Genomic DNA, 15,699 nt, shown 5'->3' with positions numbered 1-15,699 from the left:
ACATATGGAATTAGTAATTAATATAAACACCATGTAAGAATGGTTCAAACCGAAGTTTTAAAATTATTAAGAATAACAGTCTCAACAAATGTGCTACTGATTCATTTACATATTTATTTGCAAAAACATTTACAGTGTTTTTTTTTATGTATAAACAGCCCAAAATCTTTTCCGATTTTCAAGTGTCTATTGTTTTTCAATTTCCAAACATAAATAACTTCTTTGTAATTACTTCTGACACAAACAAACGATTCTTTTACATGGGGGGAAAAACTATGGGTTGGGCAATGAATTATTTCTACAGTTTGTGACACCATGACTCTTCTCGTAAATTGGAAGAATGTTATAATACCATCCTGTACATATTATTTTTACCAGTAAACAATGTATAGAAAATGTTTATGGCATATTCTGTCTTGGTTTTTTAAAAGCTAAGTCTATTCTCGAATAGATTGAGAAAATTTTATTTTGAACTGAAATTTTAAATTCCCTTTAGAGGTAGAGAAGATTTTATTATGTCTTTTTAAAGTCATTGCGTGTTAATTTTAAAATTTTACGCCTATAAAAAGCTGCCTCTATTGGTATTATATTTACGAATAAGGGTGTGGAAGATCCGAATCTAACTATTGAATATTTCATAGCGCGGAATATTAAAAAACATTTGTAGTATCAGTACAAGAATGTACGTCCCTTTTACTTCCAACATTTAAACGTTGTAAAAACCCAAACAATATTTTTTTTGTCTTTGTTATTAAATTAGTATAATTTTATCACTCCTAAGTTCTTGGAAGAAAAAGACTCAGTTGAAATTTATATTATTTAAATATAACCGTTAAATAAACAGAGCGATTCACTCCTTTCTTAAAAAATGCAGTTCTCTAGTCAAAACTAGCGGATATATAAGAGTCATTGCTAAATTTGCGATAACCTTTACGCAGTTATTTTTACAAATGTTCACAGCAAATATAATTGATTTATCTTTCAAAAATAAGTTAATAAGCGTTATCAAGTCCCTTAAAAAATTTTGGATAACAAAAAAAAATTAAAAAACCTATTTAATGCATCTAGTTATAACCTAGAAAGTTTGGCCAAAACAAATCACTGCTGCTAATATAATTTCCTAATTCCTTTTTTTTTTGGCAAAATTCATATTTAAATTTATCGTGTCTATTGCAATAATATTGCAATTATTACTATGAGAAAAATAATAATGCTATTTTGTAGTTGAATTTTATTTTTTTCTTTAAACCCCCGAATATAAAGAGTGTTTTTAATTGTAGCAATTTTGTTTTGCTATTTCTAAATGGATATTTGTTTCCCCTTAACATTTCATCGGGTTAATTTTTTCTTACGTGTTGAAATTGGCACAGATGGCATCTTTTTTTGTATATATTTAACATTTTTTTCTACCACGTGGTTTGAAAACAATCCATATTTAGTTGTAAATTACGCGATGGATAGTGAAAGGGAAAGAAATAGGGGTGTAAGGAGTTCTTCTTAATCATTTAAATATGCACTATGTATTGAAAACATGTCATGTGTTGGACTCGGAGGCGTCAGAGGTGGCGGTAAAGTATGACAAATATGGGCAGACGGCTAACAGTATGGCCAGACAAAGCAATATCAAGGGAATCACTGAACACGCAGAAACCTAAAAGCAAATGTTGTCAGATAATATTTAAATCTTATTCGTCGTAGTACGAATTTCTTAATTCTAAGACTTACAGTCTTGGTTTGGTAGGCAATAAGTTGCATTTCTTCGCTAACTGCTTTAAGCTCCTTCTGTAAATTGGCCTTCTTTTCATTGCACTCCTCGTAACTTTCTTTGACAGTGAATAATTCCTCTCGCGTGACCTCCAACTGAAAATTTTAAGTTTTAACTAACAAAATACTTTTAAATTAAAATACCTTACCTCTTTTTCTATGCTTTCTAGTTTTGCCTTTGTTTTATTCAATTCTAACTTAATAAACTCGTCACTATTACTATCCAAAGTTGACTTCAAATCTAACGAAGGGCTTTTTTCTTCTTTGACGAGGCGTTCTTTTGGACTGACACTGTAATTTGATACATATCAAAGTCTACTACACAATGCGTAAATAAATAGGTATAATACCTTTGTTTCTCGACGTTTAAAGATCCAACTTTAGCTTTAAGAGTGTCGCACGCTTTACTAAGATATTCCGAAGTTTCAGGATCATTGATGGATTGACCAATGGCTTTACTCTTTTCTTCCAATGAAATAAGTTTTTCTAAAAAAAAAATTATTTCTTTAGTAAAATTGTTTTTATTTCAGATGTTTAAGCGCAAAAGTTAACCTTGCAATGAAACAATTTCCATGTCCTTTGTGGCAATTTGTTTTTTCTGTTCTGTTAGCTCAGATTCTAGCATTTCCGCTTTCTTCTCTGAATTTCTAAATGAATTTTGAATTTCATCTAGTTCATCTGTAAAAACAAATCTAATTCTTTAAATGATCAAAAAAGTTTACACATTAAATCAAAATTACCCTTTAAACGAGTAACTTCACATTCGAGTAAACATTTTTTCTTTCTCGTCTCATCAAGAAGTTCTGCAAAGTGGTATTTTACATATTAGGTCAAAATATTTCACAATATATTTCCTAAAAACCGTAATCTAAGGCTTCTACAATTAATGATGACAAGTTTTTGATAATGATAGTATGATTTAAATGTGTTACAGACTAAGGCCCAAATAGCACAAATATATATTTAACAAACATTTTACTGGCTACAGAGTCTAACTAAGTAGTTTTGTAAAATGTTGTGTAATAATGTAAGTAGCATGCAAGTATGCCAGACACGTTTTACAACCGCAGTACTAAATACCATAAGCTTTCTGAGCTACAGTTGTGCCAAAACTTCAAAGGCAGTTAAAAAAATTTAATTAGCATGCAAGTCAACGCGATTACGCCTTGTGTTTGTTGTTCAAAACTTCTACCTTTAAGTAGTACAACAGTGCATGCCAAATGGTGCAAATAAATTTCAAGTTCTTCATTCTGAACTAAATCGCAATGGGTTAAAAAGAGAAAAACATAAAATGGTTAAAGACAGCAGACCAACAGAATCCCAAAATAAACGAACGCACAATGCAAGTTAATACCAAGAAAACCATCAATACCAAAACAATACCAATAATTAGACAAAAAGCAAATATTTAAATGATGTTGATGATGTTAAACACGCTCCGTAGATGGCCAAAATGAACCCAAATTCTACCTTTATGGCGTTCTATCTCGACTTTGAGCTCAGTAAATATATTATGTTTATCCAAATCATTGAGGTCTCCCTTGGAATTATTCTTCTTCAATTCCTGTCCCTCATCTTTACCATTCTCGTTGTACATTTTAGTTAACAGTGAGTCACTAGAATCATCTGAGATCAACAGGAGGTCTTCCAGAATACCCTTTTCACCTGAGGAAACATTGTATATAACATCTTGTGTTGGGCACAATCCAATACGGCGATTGGGTGAATATCAACACACCAACGCATGTCCAATTTTGTTGGATACTTTAGACGATACTGAACATTTCTGTGTCAAAATTATTTAGCGGAAATGAAAATTAACGGAGATATTATTTTTGAAAATTAACCAAAATTACAGTTTTCTAGCGTTTTTTCCATTTTGTGCCATATTGGGCAAGGACAAAGTATTTTCTATTTCTTCTTAATAACATGTCCTCTAGGTCGCGATGCTAGACAGCCCATCGTGATTAACAAAAATGGGGTTGGGGTGGTGCTGCTCACCCCCAGCATGAGAGCGTACCTAACGTGGGGCAGTATCAGGCGCCAACACTTTGTTATAATTATATTTCGATATTTGTCCATGATAATTTTTTACACTCGTCTTGAGTTTGGAGATAGGTGCTTTACCAAAATTTGCAGAGGCCACAAAGGCAGTTTAACAAATTTTTGCAAAAGAGTGTGGCCATATAAAAAGTTTTACTAACATTTAATTTACGCTAGTTTAACCATTTTGGCAAATAAAAATTGGATAATGCTTTATTTTTATTGCATATTTATTTCTTTTAAGTCCATCAAGTATCCTACTTCACCTACAACAATGAAGCGGGCCAAATTTTGGCGAAAGGTGATGCAAAAAAACGTTAATTTTCCGTGAACTTTCATTTACGCAAAATAATTTTGACACAGAAATGTTCAGTATTGTCTTAAGTATCCAAAATAATAAAAACAAATTGGACATGTGTTGGTGTGTTGATATTTGGTTCGGCTATTTAACCATAAATTTGACAAAATAAGAATACCTTCTTTAGCATCAAAAATATCTGTGGATTCGTCTCCTTTGGCAAGTTTTTCCTTCTGCGTTTGATCATAGTGCGCTTTCAGACAACTTAGTTGTTTACTCGCAAAATCTTTATCAGCTTGTAAAGCTTCAATCTAAATATTTAAAAAAACAATGTAAATTCTCGTTACAATAAATTAAGTCTCTCAAATTGCTAGTTCGTAACATCCCATTAAGTACGAAAGTAAACTAAGTTAAAAAATTACTTTTGCAAGTAACGCTGCCATATTTTCTTTCAAATCAAGTACTTGTTCTTCAAGTAGTATCTTTTCTTCCATTACTTTATTGGCTTTTTCTTCTTTCTCTTCCGCTTCCTATGAATTTGTGGTTACCATGATAATTTTCATTCTTGATTTAAATCATAATATAGTTACTTACCCGTAACTTTTCCGTTAAAATATTGATTTCTTTTAAATATTCATCGGCCTTTTCAGCTAAAAGTTGTATTTCTTTTTGAGATTTCTCATACGATTCCCTCAAATGTTGGCTTTCTTCTTTGCTATTGCCCGTTTCGCTCTAAAAAGTCAATTTAATATCGTTAGAACCTTGAAATTTAGGGTAGAGCAATTTCGATTATTAATAGTGATGGGCCGAAACCGAAATGATATCAGTACCGAATACCAACATCGGGAATTTACCAGATACCAATTTTAAAAATACAGAGACCATTTTTTTTCTGATATTTTAAATCAAATCTTAAAAACCAGGAAGATGGAACCGCTAACCTAGACCTTTGGCTTTGATAATTTGGCTACTGCAGGTTCATGATTATTTTACATGTTAACCCCATGTGTCGCATAAGCTAAGGCAATAATCGGTTTGATATCATTATTGGTCACGAATTTCCGAATCTCTAATATCAGTTAAATAATCAGTATCGGAATCGGTTAAATTACAATATTGGCCACACTAATTATTACCTCTATATCTTGTAGCTTCCTTAAAACTTCCAATTTTTCTTGGAAAATTTTAATTAGCGATTCTTTAGCTGTATTTTGGTAGCGGTCTTTATCTTCCAACAATTTGTTGACCTCCTCTCGTAGTTTGTCGTCAGACACATTCTTTGATACTGTTATTAATTGGCTTTCTAAATTTTCTATTCTACTAATGAGTCTATCTTCGTCTATTAAAGCCTGCATTAATTGAAATTGTATTAAATATGATATTAAAAGCATTTATTTTATCGTTCAATACCTTCCAATTTGTATTAGAAGCTTCAAATGTATTATTGACCATTTTATGAAGCTTTGCTAATTTCGTCTCTAGTTGCTGTTCTCTATGTAACGCTTCCTAAATGCGATAAATAACAAAATTTAAAACGAATTCCAAATCGTTATAAGCTACGTAATATACTAATAGCAAACCTGTAAACATTGAGACAACTGATACAAATCTTGAGAACTTATTGTTGAGCTATACGCATTTGTAACCGCTACTGTAGGACTATTAATGAAAAAATTTAAAACCGTCATTTAATTGAAAGTAAATAAGCATTCTAACCTAGCTTTGGCTTCTTTCCCATCGGGTAAAAATAGTTTTAACGTCGCAATAATGCAACCGTGAGTCACTGCAAGGCAATATGATAAAATTAGGATTGCACGTTTATATTTAAATATATAGAAAAGCAGTTTTTTATTTAAGAAATGGTTAAACACGAAAAAACCATAGATTGGAAAAGATAGACTGAGGGAATGAAAAAAACACTGAACACTTAAAAAGGAGAATGGAAAATTAACAGTGATAGATTCACGCCACAATTAAAGTAAATGTTTTGGAAATAATGATTTAAGTGTACCCGTAAGTGATTTCAAAAGTCAAATTAAAAATATACAATTGTCAAGTGGTACTGATTTCAAAACAACAGAAATGGTGTAACGTGTAATGAAGAAATGTAAAAATTTTACACCATTCCTTGCATTTTGAGATGCATATCAAAAAGCCATAACTCGATATCACTTGCTGGGTCCTTTCAATAAAAAAAAATATGGTTTCCTTTCACCCTAAGATGTTAAAGAACTCCGCAGATCTTCTCCAAAAAATTTACTTTAAGTTTTACAGAGAATTAAAAAATACCTTTACGTGTATTTTCGACGACGTCGACACCGAATTGTACTATATCTCCCGAACAAACCTCCCTAGCTGTTGATTCTTCCGAACCTTTACTGAGCCTTTGGTTGTTGATGAAAGTTCCATTGCTGCTTTTTGTGTCTTGTAGAAAGAACTATTAATTTTTGGGGATAACAAGAACGTGCATCTGTTAAATACTTATAAAAACATTAAAGCGTAACAATTTCAACTGAATTTACCTTTCCATTTTCATACCACAACAAGGCATGATTACGCGACAGCACTTTGCAGTCAAAAATGGCATTTACAGAGCCAGGTCTGCATCTGGCAACCGAACGACCAACTTTCACCGGTTGGTCAAGATATAAATGTCTTTCGTGAAAAGGATGCGAGTTTGGTCGGCATATTAATATGGCGTGTGGACCAGGGGCCGAATTATTGGCTTGGGTCACTTTTTTCTCCGCTTCATGGTTCGGTGTGTCATTCGTGGTTGTTGTGATATTTACTTTGGGAATCTCCAGGTCAGGAGTGATTCTCCGATAAACTACCATGAACGATGGTGATTATATTGCACTTATTAGACAATTTATATAGATCTAGAAGAACAGTTTCTCAGTATAATACCAATGCTATCTTTGTGTTTATCATTATAAGAGCTGATCATCAATTATCTTAATAACCAGAGCTCTACAGCAACAAATATGAGACAGAAAGTGAAATAAGAAATAATTCTTTAAAAGACTACGCCTTGTTTTTAGTTAAAGATCAAAGCTCATTGATAATTAACGAACCCATTATTCTAAAGGTGCAGGCTACTACACAACTGGGCCTATTTATAGAATCTTCAATCTTCACCTCAATGAGAAAGCACAGAAAAAGGGGAGGGGGGGGGATAAAAAGCGGCGCTCCCGGACCCTAACCCTTGTCAATCCCGAAAAACACGAAATTCCTGGTTAAAAACTTACGTTTTGGGTCTCGCATTTAATATGAGTAGATGTACCTTGGTACATTTTTGGATACAATAAATAACATTAATTATGCGTAAAATAATATGCAAATTCGCGATAAAACTTGAGTGTTGCGTAGGCTTCTGTTTACAAAACAGCGAACCACTTTAATCGAACACCGCGTTATGATTTCTATTTTCCACGTCGACTTTAATCGATCGCGATCGTTTCATGTGGTCGAACAAAATTGGCAGAAAATTTGAAAAGATAAAATAGACGACCATTATGATGATATTTTAGGATTTTCACTATTTTAAAAATATAATGATACCCTAAGAAAACGCTTATAAAAGGTCAACGCAAAACAAATTATCTTTTTAATTACATGTATAGAAATCAGTACTTCAGGCATCTTAATCTTTCGATATCGAAAGGAAACACGCATCTACTTTCCCCGGAAATCCCCGACTCCAATTCAACCGGAAACGTATAAGAAAGAACGACCAAATTCAGATCCCAAGCCGATAATTGGCAAATTGGAACCTATGCCCGAAAAAAGGAAAACTATTACAAAGCCGCTCGCCATGACTCCCACGAATCTAATTTCATTTATTATGGTCCTTTTACAAATCATGAACTTAAAAACCCCAGCAACAGCCCAAAAAGACACGGAATCTTGCGAACCCAAGTTTGCCGATAACTGTTTCGATAGAGTCACTAAGGATTTAAATATAATGTACATGGGCTACACTTCGCACATTCCAGTAAATGTTACTGTAATGTCCGTGGCCAGTTTTTGTCTGTAAGTATCTTTAAAAATGGTCCCTGAAGAAAGACTTCAGTTTGAAAGGTATTTTTTCCATAGATCAATTCAAGACGCCATCAACTGTGGCGAGGACATCATAGACCGAGATTGCGTCTTAGACCCAAGAAAAGCTAACTTCGACGCGTGGGTTATGGCGTTCAAACTAACTTTTAACCACTTATGTGTCGACGAAAGAGCTAAGTTTCAAGGTAAGAATGGTCATTAGTAATTTGTAAAAGAACTCGTAACAACGATAAATATGACACTTCGTATTGTTTTAATTTTTTTATCGAATATTTTACAACATTTACCCTCTCGTCTAGCTCCGATTTGAACTCTCAACTTAAATGAATATTTAGACCCTAGGCTGAACCATAAGTGTATAATATTGTTAAATAAGTGTGACACTTCCAATTCTTCACATGCCAAAGATTTAATGAGAGCTATTCACAAGACAGACTGCATTACGGGCTTCGTCGCCGTTTGGAGTCTGCTTGCTAACGCGTCACACGTAGCCTTTGTCAGTGCTTCGCTAGGGGGGATTTTCTTTTGTGATGACGTCACTCCGTTACTAGCTCTCAGCAAATTATTCCGCAAAGTGGCGAACTTATGGAATTATTTTATATACTTATGGCTGAACTAAATTTTGATTGCTCAACAATTCACAAATAATTTATAATCTAATGCTAATTGTCATACATTAATATTACCATATGCAACATAACCACTCATAAGTATGTCATAACAGCATTTTCTTTAATGAAACTTTGTTCACGGTATATGACGTAAATTACGTCACATGATTTTGTTTCAATGGTGACCTTTTCAATAGTGCAAGGATTATTACAATTTTTACATTTTTGGGTCCGCTTATTGTATGTTCCATGTTAAACCAGGTCTCATTGAAATTGTTTCTATGCAAATGTTATACAGAGACATACTTATGAGTTATTATGTTACATCAAAAGCGACATAAGACCCAAAAGTGTGTCAATTCTACCTTCGCGCCTGCTAAAACATCTAGCGAGAGCTAGTCTCACTATTAACTACATAACCTACTATTGTAGATCAAATAGACCTTTCTATAAATTTCTAGCTAAACAGGCCAAACACTTTCACAAAGACAACATAGCGCTACTTCAGTAGGATTTGAAACCTATTTAAAGGGAATAGAACCTCCAGCGCGTTCTTTATGGAAGACCCCATCAATTTCCGGTATTCCCTTCACAATCAGCGATTATCAGCGCCGCAAGTGTGAAAAGCCATAGGAGGCAGCGGACAATATTGGAACCCTCGGAGGCTGACAGAAATACCAGAGTTTATATTCCCTTTAATCTTTGGTTTGAAAAATTGCTCATGCTCATTCCTATTTACCTGGTATTTTCTGAAGTCGATTTTCAAAATAAAGCTAAGGTAGCCTACGTGAAGATAGTATATTTCAAAATATAGTAAGTTCATAACTGAACTATTTACGAAATCAAAGAGATATAGTTAATTAACTATTTATAATGGTTTTTATAAAATTATAACCGTTAAATGAGTAGGATGTTTATCAAAAATCCACTATTTACCAGACAACTAGGTTCGGCAGGTTTGACAGATAATCGTTTTTGAGCCTCCCTGGTTCCCTTTAATCTTTGGTTTGAAAAATTGCTCATGCTCATTCCTATTTACCTGGTATTTTCTGAAGTCGATTTTCAAAATAAAGCTAAGGTAGCCTACGTGAAGATAGTATATTTCAAAATATAGTAAGTTCATAACTGAACTATTTACGAAATCAAAGAGATATAGTTAATTAACTATTTATAATGGTTTTTATAAAATTATAACCGTTAAATGAGTAGGATGTTTATCAAAAATCCACTATTTACCAGACAACTAGGTTCGGCAGGTTTGACAGATAATCGTTTTTGAGCCTCCCTGGTTCCCTTTAATCTTTGGTTTGAAAAATTGCTCATGCTCATTCCTATTTACCTGGTATTTTCTGAAGTCGATTTTCAAAATAAAGCTAAGGTAGCCTACGTGAAGATAGTACATTTCAAAATATAGTAAGTTCATAACTGAACTATTTACGAAATCAAAGAGATATAGTTAATTAACTATTTATAATGGTTTTTATAAAATTATAACCGTTAAATGAGCAGGATGTTTATCAAAAATCCACTATTTACCAGACAACTAGGTTCGGCAGGTTTGACAGATAATCGTTTTTGAGCCTCCCTGGTTCACGAAAAACCGGGCCAAATAACCAAATAAGTAGTATTTTATAGAATGGTCTATTGAAGATAATTTGAACCACAAACATGTTGTTTTTATTTAAAACGTGATACGTGATTACTGTTAATGCAGAGCTACTGGAATCCTTTGCTTGCTGGAACTTAAACAGATTTTTCGAATGCAGCGGCGAATCCGCGGGAATTCACGAAATCGAAGACATGTTCTATAAGCCCCTGGATGGCGAAGAATGCGGGTATGTTGGGGCATAGTTTTATTTAAGAGAGATATTTTTTTTTAAACATTACAACTTTAATTACGCAATAGCCGGTAAAATAAATGGGGGTGGAATTTTAAACCGTCATTGCCACTTAAAAACTGGACACTAGCCAGGGAGGGAACACCGGATTGGTTGGTATTGGAGCATGCTCAGAGACCAATTTTTAACTGTCGCCGAGTAACAATTATCTAAATCATGATTCTTCGTAGAGCACGTGGCGCCATCTAAGTAAACTGACCGTTATATTTCGGGAATAAAAGCTAGACCAAATGGTTGTTTAACTGTAAATTTACCTATAACTTGAATTCTTTAAATTAAAATACAAATTATTAATTGAGATCAATCGTAATAGACGAGAAAAACGATTGAAATGACTTCAGTGACAATTAAAGTTGCGAAGTGGGGAGGCTGGCAGCCATGGTGTCACGAAACGTTTCCCGCTTTTTCCTACCCCCAAATTCCTGATGATGCTCTCGAACAGCGTTGCCAGACGTACGATAATTATCGCACAGTGCGATAATTTAATCAAAATTTTTAGGGCGTACTATAATTTTCATGGCGTACGATATCGTACCATTATTTCGATAATTCTGCCTCAACGTACTATAATGTACGATAATCTTTAGATTTTTTTAAAAACCTACGAACGATTTATATTTTATTATTAATTTATATAACTTTTCTACTTAAAAATGAATGATATACATTTTCTGTACGCGTAGTCTAGAGTGTGAGTTTATTACTCCTAGCTGTTACCGCATTTTTTAAAACATTTTTAAACATAATTATTAAGTTCAGTTAATAATGATAATAGACATTTTGTTTATTTCCCTGAAATAAAACTCCTGTAGTGCTTTAAAAAATCATCTAAATTCAACGCATTTATGTATGAATTAAAATTTATCGCTAAAAAGAAATGTACGATAATTTTCCAGGAAAATCGATAATTTTGTGGCCTAGATACGATAATTTCAGATTTTCGATCTGGCAACGCTGCTCTCGAATGAGACGCGAAACTAGTCGCCGTCGTCGTTGACACATATGTAGATATGTTTTTAATTTGCTTTTATTGCGTAATTAAAGTTGTAATGTTTTAAAAAAAATATCTCTTATTTTATACGTAAGTTAGTCTTCTATTTATTTTAATTTTAAATAGTTTTATTTATTTATTTATTTAAAAAATAAAACTAAGTTTATCAAAATGCTTCTAAAAGCGCTTAAAGGGGGCAGCTAGAAGCAACGAACACAGCACCCCACACAAGGAGAACGCAACCCGTCAAAAGTTGTGCATCTTCTTGTGTACAGTTTTCATTGGTTAGACGCTTCAGCGCCAGCTGCCGTCGGAAGTTGAAAAATTGGAAATTATCTTCCCCCCCACCCGTAAAATGTTCAGGGTAAAGTTCGTCCAATGAAATTTGTACACAACACAGTAGCGGCGCTAAGGTTTTTTCACAGGTGGGCTAATTATTTTGTGGCCCCTAAGAATTTTGTGGCCCTTAGCGGGAACCTTGGATTGACCATATTTCGGAAAAGTGGTGAAATCGAAAAAACCCAAAATTTTCCAGGAAGCGAGAAGAGCAAGGTCGTTTTATTGTTGCGGCTCTCGTCGCGTTTTGTGGACCCCCTACTGACCTTGTATCTGACCTGGAGGGGACACGTGCATGCCTGGGATATTTCCCTAAATTCCCATAAGCCCCTTTCTTTTCAACTTTATCTCAATTTCCGCTACCTTCCTCCCGAATCCATATGTTTATGGTCTACTACCTTTTTGAGTAAACAAATTGATTTGGAAAGATTTTTTCCAGAAAAAAGGTTTCTTGGCAATAAAACAAATTTCTAGAGATAATGAAAATTCATATAAATTCAAATATGTGGCCTCTTAATTATGAATATGTGGCCCTTTTAATATAAATATGTGGCCCCTCTCAGAAATGCAGGGGGGCTAAAGCCCACTTCAGCCCACCCTTAGCGCCGCTACTGACACAACACTGCGTTAGCGTGTTAATGGCTATCTGCGTTCTCCTTGTTTGTTAAATTGTTACTCCTAGGTGGCAGCACCTTCCGGGGACTTAAAGCAAAGGCGAGTTGTCTGCGATCTATTGACTACCCGAAACCACGTGTTTAATAAGTTAATAATCACGTGTTTACGAAAAGCCAACCAACGCGAGAAGTTCCCAATTGACGGCTTTTAAAATTCATTTTGCGCGTGAAAATACCTCTACATGTTATGGTCAAAAAAGCACGCAAAGAAGGCTGTGTCGGGCTGTGTGCTATATGTACCTGTAGTGTCGCGCGCTAAAACGTCATTTCAAAATCCGTCAATTGGCCACATCTTTTAGATTTTGATGTTTACTTAACTTATTTTGATTTATACGCTGACGACATCTAGTGCGAGCTAATGAAACTAGACAGAAGCGGCCATTTCACTATGTTCCAAAACGCCCAAAAAGCGGCCAAAATTCCCCATCGAATATTTAAAAAAACTTTTGCATACTATGAATCAGTGTCAAATCAGATTTCATCTACAGAAATTTTTATTCTCTGCGACCCCTAGCGGCGAAACATAGAGAAATGTTATATTTTAGTTGTCAAAATCGTTTTCGGTTACCATGGCAAAACTAAGGCCCGTAGCAATATTTCCCTTTAAAGTTTTTTAAATTACACGAAGGTCTACTACTCCCGAGTTTAAAGGGATCGAACACGAAAGTGCTAATCACTTCAACACCTCAGTTGCGTATTCTGTGTTCACATTAGTGTTGTTAATTTTCCGGAAAAATAAAATGCAGAAATTTTCCGCAAATCGGAAAAATAAAAAATTTAAACATTAATTACTTTGTAAGGGTTTTTAATGTTTTTTTTTAAAACTTTTTATCGATATAAAATGTCTAATAACCGTAAACATACTACAAAACATTAATAGTGTTACATTGTTAATCAGTTTAAACTAGTCTAAAGGTTTAGTTTTCCTTTTAGATTCGAAAAAATGAGACGAAAATGCGGCTTTATTTAAATTTGCAAACAATATATTAGACTAATCATGGAATTAAATGTTTTTTTTTTATATTTTCCGACTTATAACACTAGCACGGTTTATATATTACACAGGTTAAACTTGTCGCGCTTCGGAAGGGACCACTCCCGCACATTGAGTTGGGAATATTAATCTAGAGGTCCAATCAAAACGTCGGATTTCAGTATTTCGCGAAACAAGTTTTTAAAAAATAAGAATACTGTCGTCTGCTCCCAAAATGACGTGACAACTTTATCATTCTACCCGTGGCGCCGTCTATCTCTCAATGGTTCGTTCAAATAAGACGCGTTTTCCGGCAAATGTTTTTTTTTTAAATAATGGATGGCGCCACGGGTTATATGATAACGTTTTCTCGTCATTTTAGAGGAGACGGCACATTCGTAATTTTCAAAATCTTGTTTCGCGGGGAGCGGATTTGATTGGATCTCTAGATTAATATTCCCAACTCAATGCTCCCGCATTCGGAAATTTCCAAATCGCGTTCGCTGCGCCATCTCGGATGAAATTGTAAAACTATTAACAAAATTTTTATATCTCTCCAATTAGTACTGTTTCAATAAATTAGATGGTGCAGCGAGCGCGATTTGGAAAACCGAGTTGCCAGTCAGCAGAATTTAAGCGGCCCCATCCCGTAGTAGGCGCGAAGCTACGGACAATTCTAACCATTGAGTTGGGAATAAAAAGAGGTACAACTAAATCTGGCTGGCGCGTTACCAATTTCGTTCAATAAAGGAGACTTTATCAACTTTATCGTTCTACCGTGGCGGTATCTGTCTCTAGTGGTGGCAACTATATTTCAATTGAATTTTTTCGCGAATCTGATGCGTAATTGAAATGTATGATTACTCGTAACAAACAAACCTTTGAAGTTGTTTAAAAATAATTTTATTCTGTCAACACAATCCTTTTTAACTCAAGTTACGGTGAGTTAGCTAATAATTATTTATTTTTAGCCATGTAACTTTACAAAATATAGATGGCGCTACCGCCTAATTATAAAGATGAATTTCGTACAGTCTTATCAGAACAGATCCCGCGGAACCATGGCAACCGAAATCGAAATTGTAATTCTAGCAGTATTATTCCCAATTAAATGATTCTAACCTGTGTAATATATAAACTAGTTCACATTCATTATTTAACATTGAATACTTGACAGACTCTTAAGCAGAAGCTTCCACGACTGCGTGGAACACGCGGAAATGTGCAGAGAAATTGGTGGGGAACTGGAACGCATCAGGGAATGGGCCAAATACTTCCTGACCGTCTCCCATTGTGACACCATTAAGGGCAATGTAATCCCGCAAAAGCCGAAAACTTATACGGCGTCATCCAGCGGACACTCTCCAAACAGCTCAGTCATCAACCAATTATTTATCATTTGTTTCATTGTCATTTTTAATTTTAAATAAACATTATTGTACATTTCCATTATCCAAAGATGTAATAGACGGGTTAATATCGCTCTAGAAAACGCGTACGGGATAAAGAGACTGTGTAGAAAAAAAAGCTACGTCTAGGCTTCTACACGTTCCCCGTACGCGTTTTCTAGAACGGGATTACCACGATTAATAAAAAATAAATATTTTCAACCTAAACGAAGAGGTTATTTTCTTCACTACATGTTCCCCGTACGCGTTTTCTAGAACGGGATTAACACGGTTAATAAAAAATAAATATTTTCAACCGAAACTAAAAAGTTATTTTCTTCACTACACGTTCCCCGTACGCGTTTTCTAGAACTGGATTAACACGATTAATAAAAAATAAATATTTTCAACCTAAACTAAAAAGTTATTTTCTTCACTACACGTTCCCCGTACGCGTTTTCTAGAACGGGATTAACACGGTTAATAAAAAATAAATATTTTCAACCGAAACTAAAAAGTTATTTTCTTCACTACACGTTCCCCGTACGCGTTTTCTAGAACGGGATTAACACGGTTAATAAAAAATAAATATTTTCAACCGAAACTAAAAAGTTATTTTCTTCACTACACGTTCCCCGTACGCGTTTTCTAGAACGGGATTAAC

The 15,699-nt window shown here is 34.3% G+C and overlaps 2 protein-coding genes across 6 annotated transcripts; one reads left to right on the top strand and one right to left on the bottom strand.

Moving 5' to 3' along the window:
- Positions 1-103: 103 nt before the first annotated feature.
- LOC149961157 (uncharacterized) lies at positions 104-7,525 on the bottom strand. 5 transcript variants are annotated; one of them, XM_090175204.1, is made up of 18 exons: positions 7,354-7,525; positions 6,628-6,932; positions 6,395-6,542; positions 5,822-5,888; positions 5,686-5,764; positions 5,516-5,611; positions 5,242-5,454; positions 4,700-4,837; positions 4,528-4,635; positions 4,308-4,416; positions 3,235-3,432; positions 2,957-3,019; positions 2,505-2,567; positions 2,317-2,442; positions 2,115-2,250; positions 1,914-2,055; positions 1,726-1,860; positions 104-1,651 (listed from the first exon to the last, which is right to left on the bottom strand). In XM_090175204.1, the coding sequence occupies exons 1-18, from the start codon at positions 7,367-7,369 to the stop codon at positions 1,535-1,537; spliced, it is 2,259 nt and encodes a 752-aa protein (XP_090031330.1). In that variant the 5' UTR covers positions 7,370-7,525; the 3' UTR covers positions 104-1,534. The 5 variants fall into 5 exon arrangements, with proteins under 5 accessions (XP_090031330.1, XP_090031308.1, XP_090031324.1 ...); XM_090175182.1 differs by having other exon boundaries at positions 105-1,651; positions 3,235-3,429; positions 4,284-4,416; XM_090175198.1 differs by having other exon boundaries at positions 105-1,651; positions 3,235-3,429; positions 4,284-4,416; positions 6,628-6,984; positions 7,354-7,516.
- Positions 7,526-8,067: 542 nt separating this feature from the next.
- On the top strand, positions 8,068-15,113 carry LOC149961156 (uncharacterized). Its single transcript, XM_090169360.1, has 4 exons — positions 8,068-8,137; positions 8,201-8,349; positions 10,490-10,610; positions 14,825-15,113. The coding sequence occupies exons 1-4, from the start codon at positions 8,070-8,072 to the stop codon at positions 15,075-15,077; spliced, it is 591 nt and encodes a 196-aa protein (XP_090025486.1). The 5' UTR covers positions 8,068-8,069; the 3' UTR covers positions 15,078-15,113.
- Positions 15,114-15,699: the final 586 nt, after the last annotated feature.

The sequence above is a fragment of the Leiobunum rupestre genome, chromosome 1 (genome assembly GCF_980474605.1).
Source record: "Leiobunum rupestre chromosome 1, qqLeiRupe1.1.hap1, whole genome shotgun sequence".
NCBI classification, from domain to species: domain Eukaryota; kingdom Metazoa; phylum Arthropoda; class Arachnida; order Opiliones; family Sclerosomatidae; genus Leiobunum; species Leiobunum rupestre.
This window is presented reverse-complemented; position numbering and strand designations above follow the sequence as displayed.

Coding starts and splice junctions, on each gene's coding strand:
- LOC149961157 (XM_090175182.1), bottom strand. Junction 5,455..5,515: donor CTTCTAATACAAATTGGAAG/GTATTGAACGAT, acceptor CAATTAATGCAG/GCTTTAATAGACGAAGATAG. Junction 2,251..2,316: donor GGAAATTGTTTCATTGCAAG/GTTAACTTTTGC, acceptor TTTTTTTTTTAG/AAAAACTTATTTCATTGGAA.
- LOC149961156 (XM_090169360.1), top strand. CDS start 8,070: ATGTACATGGGCTACACTTCGCACATTCCAGTAAATGTTACTGTAATG. Junction 8,138..8,200: donor TCCGTGGCCAGTTTTTGTCT/GTAAGTATCTTT, acceptor TTTTTTCCATAG/ATCAATTCAAGACGCCATCA. Junction 10,611..14,824: donor CTGGATGGCGAAGAATGCGG/GTATGTTGGGGC, acceptor AATACTTGACAG/ACTCTTAAGCAGAAGCTTCC.